The following is a 15,987-nucleotide window of genomic DNA, read 5'->3' as shown; positions in this document are numbered from 1 at the left end:
GTTTCTTGTACTTAATATTTACCTTTAAATTTGAAAGTTAGTTAAGTTTACCAATGAATAGTATAGTAGTTTGAAGATATTAGATATTAGATTATAGATTAGCCTCCAACTTTAAAGTGATTTACTTACTCCATCTTAGACAAACTCCAACTTGTTTATATTTCACAGACCCTTTCCATTTCGAATTCCATGTTTATTCGTATTTAATATCTCCCCTTATTAATTTCCTATAATTACCATCAATAATATATATGCTAACCTAATATATATTTACATTATAGATTACTCTTCAATTTATCCCTCTACCTTAAACAAACTTCAACTTGTTTATATCCCAAAGACCCTTCCCATTTCGAATTCTGGGGGATAGAGCGATGGCCTAGGTCACATATCCATCACCGAATCGAATTTAGAATTTAGCCCGTTCTTTTTCCACACTTTTCTATTGAATTTCAACCGCATTTGTTTAGCCCGATTCGATCGGACATCGTGGTGGGGCATGGACCTGAACAGTTTGGAAATTCATCGAGTGGCACGTATTTTTATGGCAATTTGCATCGAATCGAATCAAACACGAATATATTAAGCGAGTTTCGTTCGTGTTTGTTGATGTTTCTGCTGCTGCTGATGTTGCTGCTGCTGCTGTTGGTGTGAAATGTGTGAAAATCAGTCGAACACAAACTTGACCCACGTTGCCACAGATTGAACCGCAACTTGCAACACCCTCTTTTTGCCCCAAAAGAATCCTCATTCCATGTTAAGAAAAGTGTTTGTGTGAAAAATCGTATCGGAAAATCTTTTACAAATCGCAGCTAAACAAGTTTTCGTGTAACTTTAGATGTTAACAAGTGGAAGGTTTTATATTTATTTAAATTTTGTATTTTACTTTTAAGGCAATGCTTTTAGTGCTAAGAAATAGTTACAGATTAATAAGGAAAAGTAGAAAATTAGTACTAATTAATCTGCTTATTAGGACTTGAAAGTTTCTTTTTAAAGTTCTGTTTTTTAAGACTTTACTAGATTAGTTTTTCATTTAATTTCCTTTCTTTTTTTTCCTTTTAAACTTTCTTTTTATTAACAGAATTTTCTTTTTGTGCAGTCCAAAGTTAATATTTTATGGGATCAACGTGTACTTTAATTATAAATTAAAACCCAAGGGGTCCATGCAAATGCTGTTAAAACTTTTTACAATTCAAGTTTTTTATTTCTCTGAGTTTTTAGTGGAATAAAAGAATAAAAAAACGAAGAAAATTTGAATTGGAAAAGTTACATCTTCATAAATTTTTCTTAGCCAAAATAAAAAACCAATCAAAAATTTTCCATAAATGTGAATTGCCAAATCTGCGGTTGAATTAATTAGCATAAACCGAAGAAGTCTTCGGAGATATGAAAGACCTTTAAGAAGTTAGTCAGAAGAAGGCTTTCAAAAATTGTTAGTTAGTAATTCCACCTGATGATATTGTAGTATACTTTTCGGCACCTTTTTTCCTCACAGATTACAAACCGTTAAAGGTTATTTTCTTACCCCCCTCCCCTTTATTTGTATGTTATATATTATATTTATAAATTAAATTGGGTCAAAGTCATTTTAAATTCGTGAGCCGACAATCCGAATTAATTAAAGAACCTGCCCGTATTGTCGACGACCTGAACAAAAGCATTGACTTGTGTTTGTCTTTCGTCTTGAACAATAAATAACGAAATTCCTTTTGAATTTCCAGCGGGCGAAGAGAGCAGAGAGTGCCATTTGCCATTTGCCATTTGCCATTTTTCCATTGCCTGTTTGTTTGTTTGGCTGGGTGCTTTTTCTCTTCAAAGGGAAATTTTTGGGGAAATCTTTGGGAACTTCCCTTGGACTAACCGGCTGTCTATAAAAGCCCGCTGCTGGCAACGCGCGCGTCACAAAGGCAGGCGGACTGCCGACGCGAGTGCAGCACGCAGGACGAACGGTCAACAAAAGGACAAGCGGTTAAAAAGTACGAACGAATAAAAACGGACGAAAGCAACCAAACAACCAACGAACGAACGGATGAACGAACGAGTGACGGACAAACGACGTAAATTGTTTATTCCGTTATTGTTATTATTACGGTTATTTCCGCGATCCCTTTGCTAACGGTTCATTGGCGCGACGCGCGTTTCTACATATAATATTTCTTTTCTGTGTCTCTTTCTTTTGCTGTGTATCATCTATCCTTGTTTCGCCTCCCAAAAAAAAAAACACTCCGAAACAAAAGTGACAAAGTATGCTTCACATTTGAATGGGCATCATCGACACATGGAGCCGCGAAGGAGGCGCGCGCTCTTTTAGCATCCCATCGCGCCAGTCTCAATAGAATCCAATGGAATCCGAACCCCAGGAAACCCATCCATCCATACAACACCATCCCAGCCATATACCTATCTATCTTATACTATCCTTCACCGCCCTGCTATAGTTTTTGACTGCGCTCTGTGCATTCTCCCCAGGGAACACTTAAAAAAAATAATGGCTTTTATATATATATATATATATATATCCATTATCTGTATATAAGTGTGTAACTGAATTCCCATGAAAACAAAAAGTGATATCCGAGTAATGTGGGCAATTGCGTGGAACACAGATTTTTGTCAGCAAGGGCTTTTTGGTTAGTTCATTATTTATGTGGCCCAAACAAGGTTTAAGGTCTCTTTAATCAGTGGATATTAAACTTAAATATTAGCTTTAAAATATTAAGAAAATAACTAGAAAAAGAAAGATTTGGAATGAAAGTTAAGTTCTTAGAGAAATGGTTTTGAAAGTGTTGCTAATCTAAGAGTGTTTTGCTTTCTAAAACCCGAAAAACAATCAAAAAGTTTTATTAAGAATGTTGATTTCTTAAACTAAGATTAAGTTTATCCTACTTCATGATGGCATATAGTTTTCCAAAGGACAAAGCTTCAACATCTTAAAGTTCTTAAAAAGAAAATATAAATATTAAATCCCCCTTAATCCGACTTAACTAACCCAACTAATATTACAAAGTTAAAAGATTAACCAAATAGAACAGAACTCTAACCACTTCTTTAATCCCAAAACCCTTAAAATCCAAATCGAAATCCTTATCCTTGCCCCAGCAACATCAAGTTGTTCTCTCTCTGCATGAGGAATCGTGCTTGCCCATTTAATTGTGGTCTCTGGTGACCAAGGGGGCATGGCTTGGGCATGGACATCGAGAGAATGGGAAGTAGTAGAATGGTAGACTGGAAGCTTCCTTCGATTCAATTCGATTTGTCGTAATGAAGCTAGTCCACGAAGCCCCATGCAATAGTTAACATATTTTTATTGCCTGTTGTCGCCAAAGTGTACCCCCCGCCAGATCCGCATTCGCATTCACATCCGCTATTTCCCTCCATCCTATATATATACTCATCTATACCCCCATCTGTATGAGCCATCCATAACCCCGCTCCCTCGACAGTTTCGGTTTCAAGTGCCATTGGAGCTGAAGCTCCTCCGGATTGCTCACTTGATGGCCCCCGTGGTGGTTCGAGGCCGGGGGCTTGGACGATTCAATGTTTGCGCTCTTGCGTGGCCAACAAGTGGGGGACTGGGGGACTGGGACTGGGATTGGGATTCAGATTGGTGAAGTATGGGTATAAGGATTCGAGGAGAGAGAGAGTGAGGTCAAGAGCTGGTCATTTGGGAGTCGGGTTTTAGGGTTTTCAAGTGGGCAATACCCATTCCTCATCCAACTCACCGAATAAGTTGCTTACATCATATCGGGGAGCCCCTAAAAGCCATGTCCATGTTCCGACACACGGTGCTCTCTCTCTCTCGCACTGTGTGTATGCTAACAAATCCTGAGTAATCACCGATGACAGGAGCAGTTTGTAAATATGTAAAAGTTCTAAATTTCTCGTCGGGATTTACGGTGCCGAATTTATGGAATTTCAACTATCAAGTTTCCAGAGAGCAACATTCGGGTATGTGTAGAGAAAGTATGCGAGAGTGGAAATGCCTTTACATGGGGAATAATATTGAAAATATTCCAGAGTCCAGGCAAAAGGTGATTTTCAAGATGAAATTTTGATTAATATTCTAGGATATAGCATCCTTTTCAAGGATTCCCTTGGACAAATACTAGAAGCTAGAATTTCAATTAAGCAAGAAATGCGGTTTATTTAACTCTAATGCCTGGCAAATCCCTGGGACTTAACCACTGGGGGGAGAGCACTTAGCCAGCTGTGGAAACCCCTGATCGCAATCAATCGTGGTTGGTCAAACTTTTGACGCTCGAAACTTCTGCCTTATACCACTCCACCCCCCCCTCTTTGCACACACAACACACACACACACATAGTCTGTTTGGCAAAGTGATTCATTAAAGCAATTAGCAAAGTCCGGAGTCCGTTGTCCTGTGTCCTGTGACCGGAATCCGCGACTGAGGACAAACATTTAGCAACACTTCTCTTGCATTTACAGCCAGGGGAAATCCAGGAGAGTGCTAGACGACGACTACCACCTAATGCTGATTGAAATTTACGATTATGCTGCGAAATTATTAAACAATATGACCGCAAGAGGAGGAGGAGGAGGAGTAGGAGTCAGGAATACAGCCGGAAAAGGCCAAAAGGGCGGAGCCGTCGAGACCATTAATAACGAAACAACGGGGAGGCTGAGGGGCCTGCTCAGTCGCACTCTGGCCAAAGTGGCCCGGGCCAATCCTGCCCAGCACGTGACTAACCTGCCTGTTTCCGCCCTGCTGCTACAGGCACTCGACGCAGCGGATATAGCCAACGGCCAGGCTATCGATATCGATCATCCGACCCATAGTCCAACAACAGCGTCAACGGATATTCTACCCGGTCTGCTCGAACAGCCAACAACAGCAGCCACGTTCCCATACCCATCCAATGCCACTGGCATACCACCGCTGGCGGGGAATTCGAGCTCGGATGTATATCTGCCGGCGGGCAATTTAAGCGGTTTCATCGAATCCTCAACAACGGCGGCCAGTGCAGTGATGAGCACGCTACCGCTACCGCTTCCAATACCCACCAGTACCATGGCCACGTTCCAGGCTCAGACGGTGGCCACCTTCATTGCCGCCACTGGGACTAAGAATCGCCCAACGACCATCGTTGTCTACCCAACGGGTGAGTTCTGAAAATATTGCTTAAATTTTCCTTTTTTTTTTTTTACTTTTCCAGCAAATTATTTAAATTTTTAAGCAATTTTCCAGCAAATTAATTTGCGAAAGTGATAAAATATTTTGGCCAAAAAGTTGTAAAAAAGACATTAGCTGCTGGTAATGGCAACTTGGGGCCATTAATAATGAAGGAAATTCTGTAACCAAAAAGTTTTTTCTTTTTTTCATTTACATTTTTAAACAATTTTCTTGATTTTCTTTCGTTTTGCAAGCGACTGAGTGTTTTATTGTTGGGAATCATGTACTTAAGGAAGTTATTACTGCGAATTTGCAATGCAATTTCATGCATTTATGAGTATGTGAAATCAAAATAACTTCCTGTTGAGACGCAGCTGAGGGATTAAATATGCATGAACATGCCCCATGGGGCAAGGCCTTAAATTCCCTTTAAACGTAATGAAAGTGTCACTGAGGGAATGTTCTAAATTTAATGAATGTTTAATCTATAAGAAAAGGCATAGCTAATACTTATTATTTTAGCATTAAATAAACTTAAGAAGTCTCTTAGTAAGTCCGTTTACCTACTAAGCTCCCGCTCTCCCCTTCTTATCAACCCTCTAAACGTACTTAACTGCCACCTTCTAAGTCATTTTTAATCAGTCAGAGAGCTTAGCCCAGGCTCAGGTTGAATTTGTCACCGTTTTCGGGGGGCAATAATCAATTACCACCCCTCCCTCAAGTTGCATCCCCTTAATGAAAAGGCTCCCCTAACAGCCTTAAGTTAATTAGAGACATTTGCTCTGACTCTGCCTCTGACTCTGTCCTTAGGCCGGAGTTCTCGATCCCCAGTCAGTGTTGGTAATCAAATCAGTGCAGTCAGTCACCCATCGGGGTCGCGTGCCAGCCCATGGATCCATGGCCTAAAATGGGTGTATCTCCATCTCAATACCCATCTCTCATCCCCAGCCTCATCCCAATTAGTCGCCCCGTTGCCGGCGTTAATTTGCATGAGCTGACAACCGAGTCCTCATTATCCGCATTGACTCCGATTGCTCCGGCTGCCGCGTCAACTTATTTTTTATAGTTTCGGTGGCACGGCAAAGTTTGCTTGGCTTTCGGCCTGCCTTGGCCTGGCCTGGCTTGGCTTGGCTTGGCTTGGCTTGGGCCAATCCAAAAAGTTTCCTTCGAGAAGAGCTTCTCCTTCTCCCCTCTCCCCATTCAGCAATTAGACAAGTCTAAGTCGCAGTAATTGCAAAGAGTCGCACTCGAATTTAGCTGTTGATTGTTCGAGGCAAGTGTCGCCGCCATCAGTTGAGTAGGTGGAAAACTGGGTGGTGGGTGAGTGTTGAAAAAAAAAAAAAAAATAAAAGCAAGAAACATGGAAGAAAGGTCGTGGGCCTCGGCAGCTGGCGCCAGTGTCGTAGCGCCTCGAGCCACTCACAAATTAGAGTCTTAAAGGCTGCACGGAAAACAAATAATATTCAATTCCGAGTCCCCAGAAAGATCTCTCCTAACGATTTCCCGGCAAACGGCTGCCAAATCCGTCGGTGTCCTGGAATCTACAAAGTTTTTTAATTTGTTTTTGAGTAAATTTCCTCAGGTCGTGGGCTAAACTTTGTGCCAGCCTTTAAATGGTTTAATTTAGAAAGTGGATTGGGGAGAAAGTTAAAGGCGAAATCTATTTATGTTTAAGAAAGGCTAAGGGACTAAGAGCCATATCTAATAATATGCATTTTTTTTTTTGGGGTATAATATTTAAAGGGGAGTTTGTTTTTCCTTTTAAATGACTTCCTAATTTCCTTCTCAAATTAATCTTAATTTTTTCTCGTGTCTGGCCTGATGGGCTGATGTCTTTATTAAGCGAACTGCTTCTTCATCACACTCGCAGGGCTCTGGGCTTCTGTGCCAGCGAAGAAATTTGTCGACAACATTGTCGACTTTCCTGCCCGCCTTATCAGAGGCGAGCCCCAAGCTCATCCCAGGGATGATGGCTGCCTCTACCATTCTCATTCCCATTCCCAGTCTCAGTCCCAGTCCCGTAGGCCCAGAAACCATCTCATTTCCCCAATCCCCACTACAATCAGTCGTATATCTGCGGCATTATCGACAGGCGAGGAATGTTGTGGGGGGGGGGCGAGGAGATGATGGGGGTGGTAAGAGGAGAACGTCAATGTCAGCGCCCTCAATGGCCTGTGGGCGTGGCTCTCGAGTTGCCGCCACCTTGTCAGTTCGACACAAGATACAACTTTTCGTCCATGCCAAGTCGACAGAAACAACAACAAAAATGAAGGAAAAATATAAAAAATAAAGAAATATATAAAAAAAAGAAACGCAGATGGAAAAAAAAGAACTTGGCCATTACAATTTGGGTGAAGAAAAAGTGCGTAAATTCATCCGATAAAATGGTGTAACAGGAATGCGATGTCCTTCAGCTCCATTGATAAGTTAACAATGCATTCTACTTAGCGAAACACTCGACTGCCTGTTCGCTTTTCTTTTTTTTCTCTTTTTTTTGGTGAAAAAAACCTCTCGTTTTTCAGTCAGATGGGGTGGAGATGGTGGGAGGTTTTCTTTTTTTTTTTTCCGGTACCGAACAATACTTAAATATTCGTTAATTTTCAGTTACAATGGGCCATGTGCTGGTGCTACTGGTATAAGCTTACTTTAATAGTCAATCGGCAGAATGTGAAACTTTCACAAAAGGCAAATCAATTTCAGGGAAAACGAGGCGGAAAATGTTGACAACTTTGGGTTTCTTTATAGGAATATATATATATATATATATATAGGAATATCACTTTTGATATATTACTTTTTCTAATTGATTTTCCTGCTTCTTTGTTCCGCGCTGCCCCAACCACTGCTTTCTCTCTCTTTTTATATAACATTTTTACGATATAAAATGAATTCCTCTGATGAGTTAATCAAGTTAATGTTCGGCTCCGTTTTTGGCCTTTTATCAAGCCCAGAAATATTTGACTTTGTATTTGGTGTTTGACTTAAAGAAAAGACCATGTAAAAACCACATTTTATTGGTCACCGAAAGTCCTGTCAACAGCAGGACGGCAACAACAGGACTGCTGACTTTGATTTGGGCGTGTAGGTTGAAGGCATCGAATCAAAGTGAAACTTCCTGAGGGTGCACCGCCCCTCTCCCCTCCTATTAAATGCAAACTATTCTCTCTCTTTCTCTGCAAATGCCTGCGGACTCCAAAAGTTCTTGGCACTCCTACCCTTCACTCGTGCCTCTGCCACATTTCCTACTTAACTCGCCTCGGCAATTCGAGTTCAACCGCAATCAAGTTCGAGTTGACTTTGATGGGAATATATATATAGCTATAGTATGTGTATATTCCAGGCTGGAGAAATCACTTAATGCTACTATATGCGTGTATATGCATTCAAGTATCTGTATGTGCTGTTGAGTTGGTACACTCGGAGAAGGGGATTATCCTTAAGGATCTAGGAAAGGTAGGAAAAGGGGTTTACTAAGAAAATTCGGGAAAAATAAGAGGGAATTTAAGAACACCAATCCTCGTATTACAACCTCTTATTGAGCTTTTAAAGATAAACTTTTTTAACTCGAAAGTAAATCTGAAAACTGATTCTACTGAAACTTCATCTCTCAAGACTTGTAACTGATTTTTCCTACTTTTTGGGATTATTTCCCATATAAAAATATCCAAATTTCTCTCTATGTAAACATACACCACGAACATTTGAATATTGCCTCTCTGCCCTGGCATTCGATGGGCTTTGTTTATGCTCGCTGGATGCTGTATGCTGGATGCTGCCTGTAGCCTGCCTTTGTAGCGCATTCCAGCGTCGACGTCAAATATGCAAACATTTAATTTCGATTCAAAGGGCGCGTCTGTCTGAGTGGGGCAAAAGGCATTATTTTTATTGTATTTATTGAATATTTCTGGCATCAAACGATGTCCTGATGACTCAGCTGCCTGGCTGGCATGCCTGGCTGGTAGAAGGAGAAGGAGGATTCCTTCTTCATGGCATCAAACTAAACTTGAACTAAGGACTAAGGACTGAAGACTGCTACACTCCGCGCTCGCGCCTCATCAATTTGTGTAAATTTGAACTGTCACTTTGAAGGCGTTAATTGGATTCAGTGGCGCAGGCTACCAAGAAGCTGAGTTTCTTTTTTTTCGCCAAGGCGAAAGAAGCTAACCATTTGGACAAAGTACTTGAGAGCCAAGTAAACCCCCAGTTGAGGTGCTGATAACGCCGAAGCAAACATTTTGTGACTGGCGCCCCTGATCGAACTCGGATTTAATCGAATAATGTCAGGCCAACACATCAAGTGTTCCATTTAGGAAGGAGGCAGAAGGAGGCAGGAGCAGGCAGGCGAGATTTATCCAAGTTTAGAAGTGCTCTGAGTCGATAAAATTGGGAATAAAAAGCCACTCTAGCGTATAAACAGCAATGGGCTGAGGCTTAGCCTATTTGTTAGCCATAAATTAGTATAATAATAATAATAATATTCCGTTGTTATTCCAGTGATATAAAATTGCTGTTATGTGCTATAAATCTACATATATTTCTATCTAATAGATCTTTAAGTTTAACTTCTTAAGAAGTTTATTTATCAATTTTCCAGCTTAAAAAGCTATTTAACTTCTGGAAAACTAAGTTTTGTACTCATTTAGAATATCAACAGCCAGCATTTAGCTGGCAAAACTTTGGGCCACTTTCTCTTTAACTTTCTAACAAAAGGCACAAAATGCATTTGCCAAAAACTTTTCAGAGCATTCAGTATTCGGCTCTCTGCTTAGAGAGATTTGTAGCTTTTATGCTACTTTTTCGACAAACAAAATTTGGGCCATGGCTTTTGTGACTTAGATTAGAGCATCCGCTGGCAGGGAAGGTTGACAAGGATGAGGGAGGACCCCGTAAGCGGAAGGGTGAGGGGGGGAGAGGTGGCTGTGATGTATGAGTGGTTGAGGATGGTAAATGAGGTCGTGGTGGTGGGTGGGCCAAGGGATAGGGTTTGCCAGTGCCAGCAGTGGTAGTAGGAGAAGTTCACCAGGTCGAACCAGATCCTGGGTAGATATGCAAAGCGACAAATGAAAACCACCGCGTGTTTCGGTTTAAATTATTCTTTGCAAGCCCCGGCTTAACCCTCTAAAGCCAGTCCAATGTCAAGACAGAAATAAATCTCAAAACAAATATTTTGGGTTTATCAAGAGAGTTTTCTTCAGAAATTATTTGTTAAAGAAAACTTTCAAAGACTTTTTTTAAGTAAAGTAAAAGGCACTTAAGAGACTTCTTGTAATGTTCAGTTATATAACATACCTTTCAAAATATATATGAAATTAGGAAGCTACACCCTGAAGTATCTTTAAGATACGTGTAAGATACGTGTAAGTAGATTTTGAGAGTGAAACATGTTTGTGGCCATGTTTGTGGGATAAATGTTTTTGTTTTTGCTAATTATACCTAATGGAATAAAGGGACGCAGTGAGGGGATTAGACAGAGAGACTGAACAGAGCGGCGGGAGATGCAGATTTGCCTCGACTTAGTTTACGACTGAGAGCCGAAATTAAACAGGCAAACGAATCGTTAACGGAGGGAAATGCAAATGGCTTAAAAGGAATGCGCCCCCAAAAAAAGTCGTTCGGCATACAACCCGTCGTTCTACCATACACACACACCCCCCTCTCCCCCTTTATTTAAAAAGTCCTCTTATCCTTGTGAAGCTCCCTTTTCTATATAATTTCCAGTACACAGCCAACCAACCAACCATCCACCCATCCGTCGTCCGTGCAGATAAATGTTGCCTACTTTCGGCCGAATTTGAGGCCATGCAAATGAACCGGAGATGAGATGAGCTCCGGAATTATGAGTTTGCGTTGGCCATAAAACCACCCATTCCGCAGTCGGTTATTGTGATAAAATAAACATATAAATAAATAATCTTGGCTCGGATAATGGCGATGGTGATGGCATTTCTGCGGCTGACCAAAAACCACAACAATTAGGCAAATATGTTCCCCCGGTTGCCAGTCTCCGCCTTTTTGTTGGGCGTTGACAGGCCAAAGAGAGACTCGGGCGATTAACATTCGTGCATCATTTGGCAAGGACTTTTTTGTGCGGTTGGGAAGAGGGGGGTTTGGGTTCACAATGGGGCCACAGAATAAGGTTGGGCAAGGTCACACAGCCCACTGTACGGCACAGCCTGTGGGGTCAGGCGAAAAAAAGGTGGGGTCAAGAATGAGCACGGTTGTCCGATGTTGAGTGCGATTAAGTGGACTAAGCCAAGGGGGGGTGGCAGGCAGTTACCCCACAGGAAATGTTCAATAAATTTTGGGTCAAAATATTTGCCTAAAGATGGGCAAGCTAAGATAGAGTCAGGTACGCTGATACAAGCAAAATGGAAGCTCGAATCCCAAAAAGGTCATGCTCTACATCCTGACTTGAGTTCAGATAAAAGGGAAAGTACTTAAGCTTGAGCATTTTAATGGTATTTACAAAGGAACTAATTGACTTTAAAGTTCTGATAGAGTTTATTTACTAAATCAACTTTGATTGGAGTTTAACCCTCTAACAATATTTTCCCATTACAGTTTCACCCGAATCGATCGTCATACCGATCGTCTCGTGCATCTTTGGTTTCCCGATCCTGGCCCTGATCGTGATCTGCTGCCTAAGGAGGAGGGCCAAGTTGGCCAGGGAGCGGGACAGAAGGAGGAATTATGACATGCAGGACCATGCCGTCAGCCTGGTCAGATTTAGTCCAATACATAGGCTTAGTGAGTTTGAATGTCGTGTAATGTGTGTACGAAGAACTTTTCTTTGCTCTTTTTCTCGTCTCGTCTCGTCTCGTTTCCTGTTTTTATCTCTGGTCTTGCAGGCACTCGCAGATCGAATGACTTGTCCGCATTTCACGAACATAGTCGATAGACTGTCGAATGCATCGCATCCTGCATCCAGCATCCTGCATTCAGCATCCTGCATCAATCATCTCAACCCCTTACCTCACCTGCATTCAGAATTCATCTTTATCCTCACTTCAACATGCATACAGAAACTCTCTCACTATACTTGCACCCCTAGCTTCTTTTTTTCTTTTTTGTTTTACTCTTGCCCGGTGATATACTCAACTCGCTTTCTCTCCTTCACTTTTCCTCTTAATCTGTGCCATGTCGTAGTCATTAATACACCTGTCGGCCATTGTTCCTGCCTGCCTGCCTGCCTGCCTGCCCGCCCGCCCGCCTGTCCGCCTGCATAAAAGCAAGTTAAAATTCACAAAAGGATAACACACACACACACACACACAGACAGAGAGAGAGGAAGCCCGTCGCATCATCAATATCATAATCATTGTTTTTTTAAGAGCCCGCATGTCCAAAAAGTGTACCTTTGTGTGCGGCAACTGAATTGCCATTGTCAGTGGCCAGTGGCCAGTGCAGAATCAATACCACATTTCACCGAGATGCATTAGCCACACTGAAAGAAAATGCACTCGATTAAGGGGCATAAAATCATAATTTTTCCTTTTCATAGTTTACTTTGAGTGTTTTTTGTTAGTGAAAGTAGAAAAAAGTAACCATTCTCCGTGCTTTTCTTTTATAATTATGAAAAAATAAGAGTTACCGCCACTGTTAAAATGACAAAAAATAACATCCCGCACGATTGCGTATACGCGATTTTTTCACCTCTTAAAGTAACTGCGATTAATTCAACAGTTATGGCTGGTATACCATGCTCCATCCTGACAATATTGCAGTTCTTATCGAGACAACAAAAAGATTCAATTTATATAAATTCTGGAGGTAAGCAGTGTTTCCCCTAAAAGCAAACTACGAGAAACGTGAGCTGAGTGAAAGAAATACATCCTACACCTACACACATGCTGGCGTGTGTGTGAGCTGCTTTACAAGTGTCAAACGCAAAGAGAGAAAGGGGAAACAGAGAGAGAGAGAGAGATCTAAGGAGAGTAGCCTGGCTGCATTTGCATTTGCATAGCATACCTTTGGGCGCTAGCAGCCCTGTTTGCATATCACAAAATCAAATGGGGGCAAAAGCGGGCTGCGGGTACCGGCGCGGTGGCGTGGACGGTGCGGAATAACAAAACACAAAAACAAAAAACGAAAAAAAAAAAGAAAAACGAAAAGAACTAGTATAGTAGCTAGCCCGCTTATTTAGATTTGCCAGAGACACACACACACACACACACAACGTTATCCGCGCCCCCTGCAGCTACCACGCCCACTAAACCACGGTGTCGTGCAAGAATTTCAGTGCTTTATGCACGCACGAACACGCAGAAACATTTTTATAACTGTAAATTTCATATTCAGAACGCGGGGCGTCGAGTGAATGTGAATCCGCCACTTCAGGTCGCATAGAAAAAAGCACTCTGAAAAAAAAAAATATATGAAAAAAACAACAACAACAAAAAATGAGAAGAAGAAGAAGAAGAAGACCCCCAAGCTTAGTCAACCCTTTTCATCAAAAATTCACGTGAAAAATGCAGTCACATTTTTCTAATACCCTTCAGGAAGTGCCCTTTCTACCCTCTGTTTGCCTAAACTGACATTTTTGCCCCCCACGAATGATACATACAAATAATGATGCCAGCATACATCAGGGTTTTTCCCTTTTAAATTGGACTGAAAATGTTAATGTTAAGGTATTTGCATAGTTACTTATCAAGTTCGGTTAATGCCCTTTAAAATCTTTCAAGAACCTCCAACGTGTCGTATGAGTAATTTTATGGGAAAAAACCAACCTAAAAACTTAAATTAAACTCTAAATGACAGATAAAATTTCGGAAAATTGGCAAATTGTTATACCCTCTTTAAGTATATAAAAACGATGAATGCAAAATGTCAGGCTTGGGTATGAAAATGGGAAATGTATGCCCTTTCGGGGACTTTTATTCACTGTGCAGCTCCGCAACGATGATGATGATCAAGGTGGCGTTGACACGAGGTCGACACAACCGCAGGTCGCAAACGAAAAAAACAAAAAACCAACAAACAAAAAACAAAAACCGACAACCGCAAACTACACTTGTTTTTGGCTCTGTGCTGGCTGTCTTGGCCCCCTAAAAACAACACATATTTTGCGATGGGCACATGCGTTCTCCTTTTTTTGGCATACATTTTCGCAAAACGATTACGCATCACCGCAAAAGCCTCTGTTTTTGCTTCTTTTGTCCCTGGCAATTTCCCTCTCCCCTTCTTGTTTACACACACACACACACATACAACTTTTTTCGAGTTGTTTAATATTTGCTCTACATTTTTCAGGGCTAAAACTCAAATTGAGTTAATCATTGAGAGGAAGAAGAGTTCATTTGACTATTCACCGCACAAAGAGTGTTTCATAAATGATGACTAAAAGCGGCAGTTTTAGTTTATTTCCTTTACATATTTGTATTTATTTTATTTGCATGAAGTAGCTTTCACAATTTTCCATATTTTCCAACTTTAACACAGCTCAATGAGCTAGAAATTAGAATTTTATTCCAAGAATTTTCACATTTTTCTTTGTGCCTTTTCTTTAAATCTATAATAAAAGAAAGATTACATTTTTGGGTAGAGAGAAAATGCTTTTGCTAGATTGGCAATGATATATATTTCCAACTCTTGACATCTGATGCCGTGCAAGTAAATCACTTTTCACCCCCCCAAAAAAATTCATTTTCGGTGCGTGACACCTGCACATCCCTCACACTTTCAATGTGTCTCCACCTCTCGATATCGCTCACATCCTCGCACATCCTTCACCCCTCATTCAAGGACAGCAAAGACAGTGACTAAAATATTGTTTCTCTTCCCGATACCCAAAACCATCCACAGATTACCGATCGTCGCGAGCTATCAGTCTACGTCCTGAACGAAGCCTAAGCCAGGGCTTCACTTCCCTGGAGCTGGACACTGTGCTGGAGGAGCGTTGCAGTGACGTGGAGCAGACCCAGACGGAGATGTTTAACCCCGAGTCCCCAATGGACACCACCTCCTATAAGATGTCCTTCTCCTCGAGCTAACAGTTAGCCAAACAGCAACTGGAGCAGGGGACCACCGCCGAGCACCAGTCCCAGGTTTCGGTACCCAAATCCGAAGGTCAAGAGCCGGGAGTTAAGGATACGGTTTCGGGTAGGGTACCGCTGGTCAAGTCCTCCTCGCAGCTAGTGCCACCGCCGCAGCTCCGGAAGACGGCCAGTGTACGAGACGATCCGGCTGGCCTGGCGAAGCGGAGGAGTCGTCTCCAGGAGATCCGGGCTGCCAGCAGTGGCAGTGGTGGTGGCGGCGGAGAGGCAGCTGCCGCCTTTACCAAACGCGAATCCAAACGAGATCGCCGGCGAGGAGGACCAACAAGTAGCAGTGGTGAAACCCATTCGCCAGCCATCCGCAAATCCCATTCCTTAGACGCCGCCGAAAGCTACTCGCTGGCCAGCATCCAGGCACCGCTCTGGGTAACCCTAACCAATGCCAGAACCATCGACGAACTGGCCCAACAAAAGATGTAAGCTCCAGCCGCAACTGCATCTCCTCCAGAAGCATTCACTTAGCAAACCTCCGACAGAGTCTACGCCCCCCGCCCACATAGAAAAACTTGTAAATGTTTAGATGAAAATTCGACTTAGCCACATTACTAACACAAACGAGCTATTTGCAGCATTAATTAAAGCTAAAAAAAAAACAAATTTAATGAAGTTAAAGACCAACAGAAATAGTAAAAAAAAAAAAAAAAAGCAGAAGTAATATTAAAATGTAAAAACTTAAATGGAAGATAAAAAGTATGTTTTATGTGGTTGGCAGTAGAATTTGAGATGGAATTTAAATTATTTATCTTTAAATTTCATTTTATTTAAATTCAATGAGGTAAAAAAAATAATTCTTCTCTCCT

The 15,987-nt window shown here is 41.6% G+C and overlaps 1 protein-coding gene across 4 annotated transcripts; it reads left to right on the top strand.

Moving 5' to 3' along the window:
* The first annotated feature begins 1,917 nt into the window (after window positions 1-1,917).
* LOC108105093 lies at window positions 1,918-15,135 on the top strand. Of its 4 annotated transcripts, none has more exons than XM_017211525.2 (4): window positions 1,918-1,976; window positions 4,448-5,121; window positions 11,694-11,879; window positions 14,937-15,135. In XM_017211525.2, exons 2-4 carry the CDS (start codon window positions 4,491-4,493, stop codon window positions 15,122-15,124), a joined length of 1,005 nt encoding a protein of 334 aa, XP_017067014.1. In that variant the 5' UTR covers window positions 1,918-1,976; window positions 4,448-4,490; the 3' UTR covers window positions 15,125-15,135. The 4 variants fall into 4 exon arrangements, with proteins under 4 accessions (XP_017067014.1, XP_017067015.1, XP_017067016.1 ...); XM_017211526.1 differs by having other exon boundaries at window positions 11,694-11,851; window positions 14,937-15,101; XM_017211527.2 differs by lacking the exon at window positions 11,694-11,879.
* Window positions 15,136-15,987: the final 852 nt, after the last annotated feature.

This window comes from Drosophila eugracilis, unplaced genomic scaffold, assembly GCF_018153835.1.
Source record: "Drosophila eugracilis isolate 14026-0451.02 unplaced genomic scaffold, ASM1815383v1 contig_2155, whole genome shotgun sequence".
Lineage (NCBI taxonomy): Eukaryota > Metazoa > Arthropoda > Insecta > Diptera > Drosophilidae > Drosophila > Drosophila eugracilis.
This window is presented reverse-complemented; position numbering and strand designations above follow the sequence as displayed.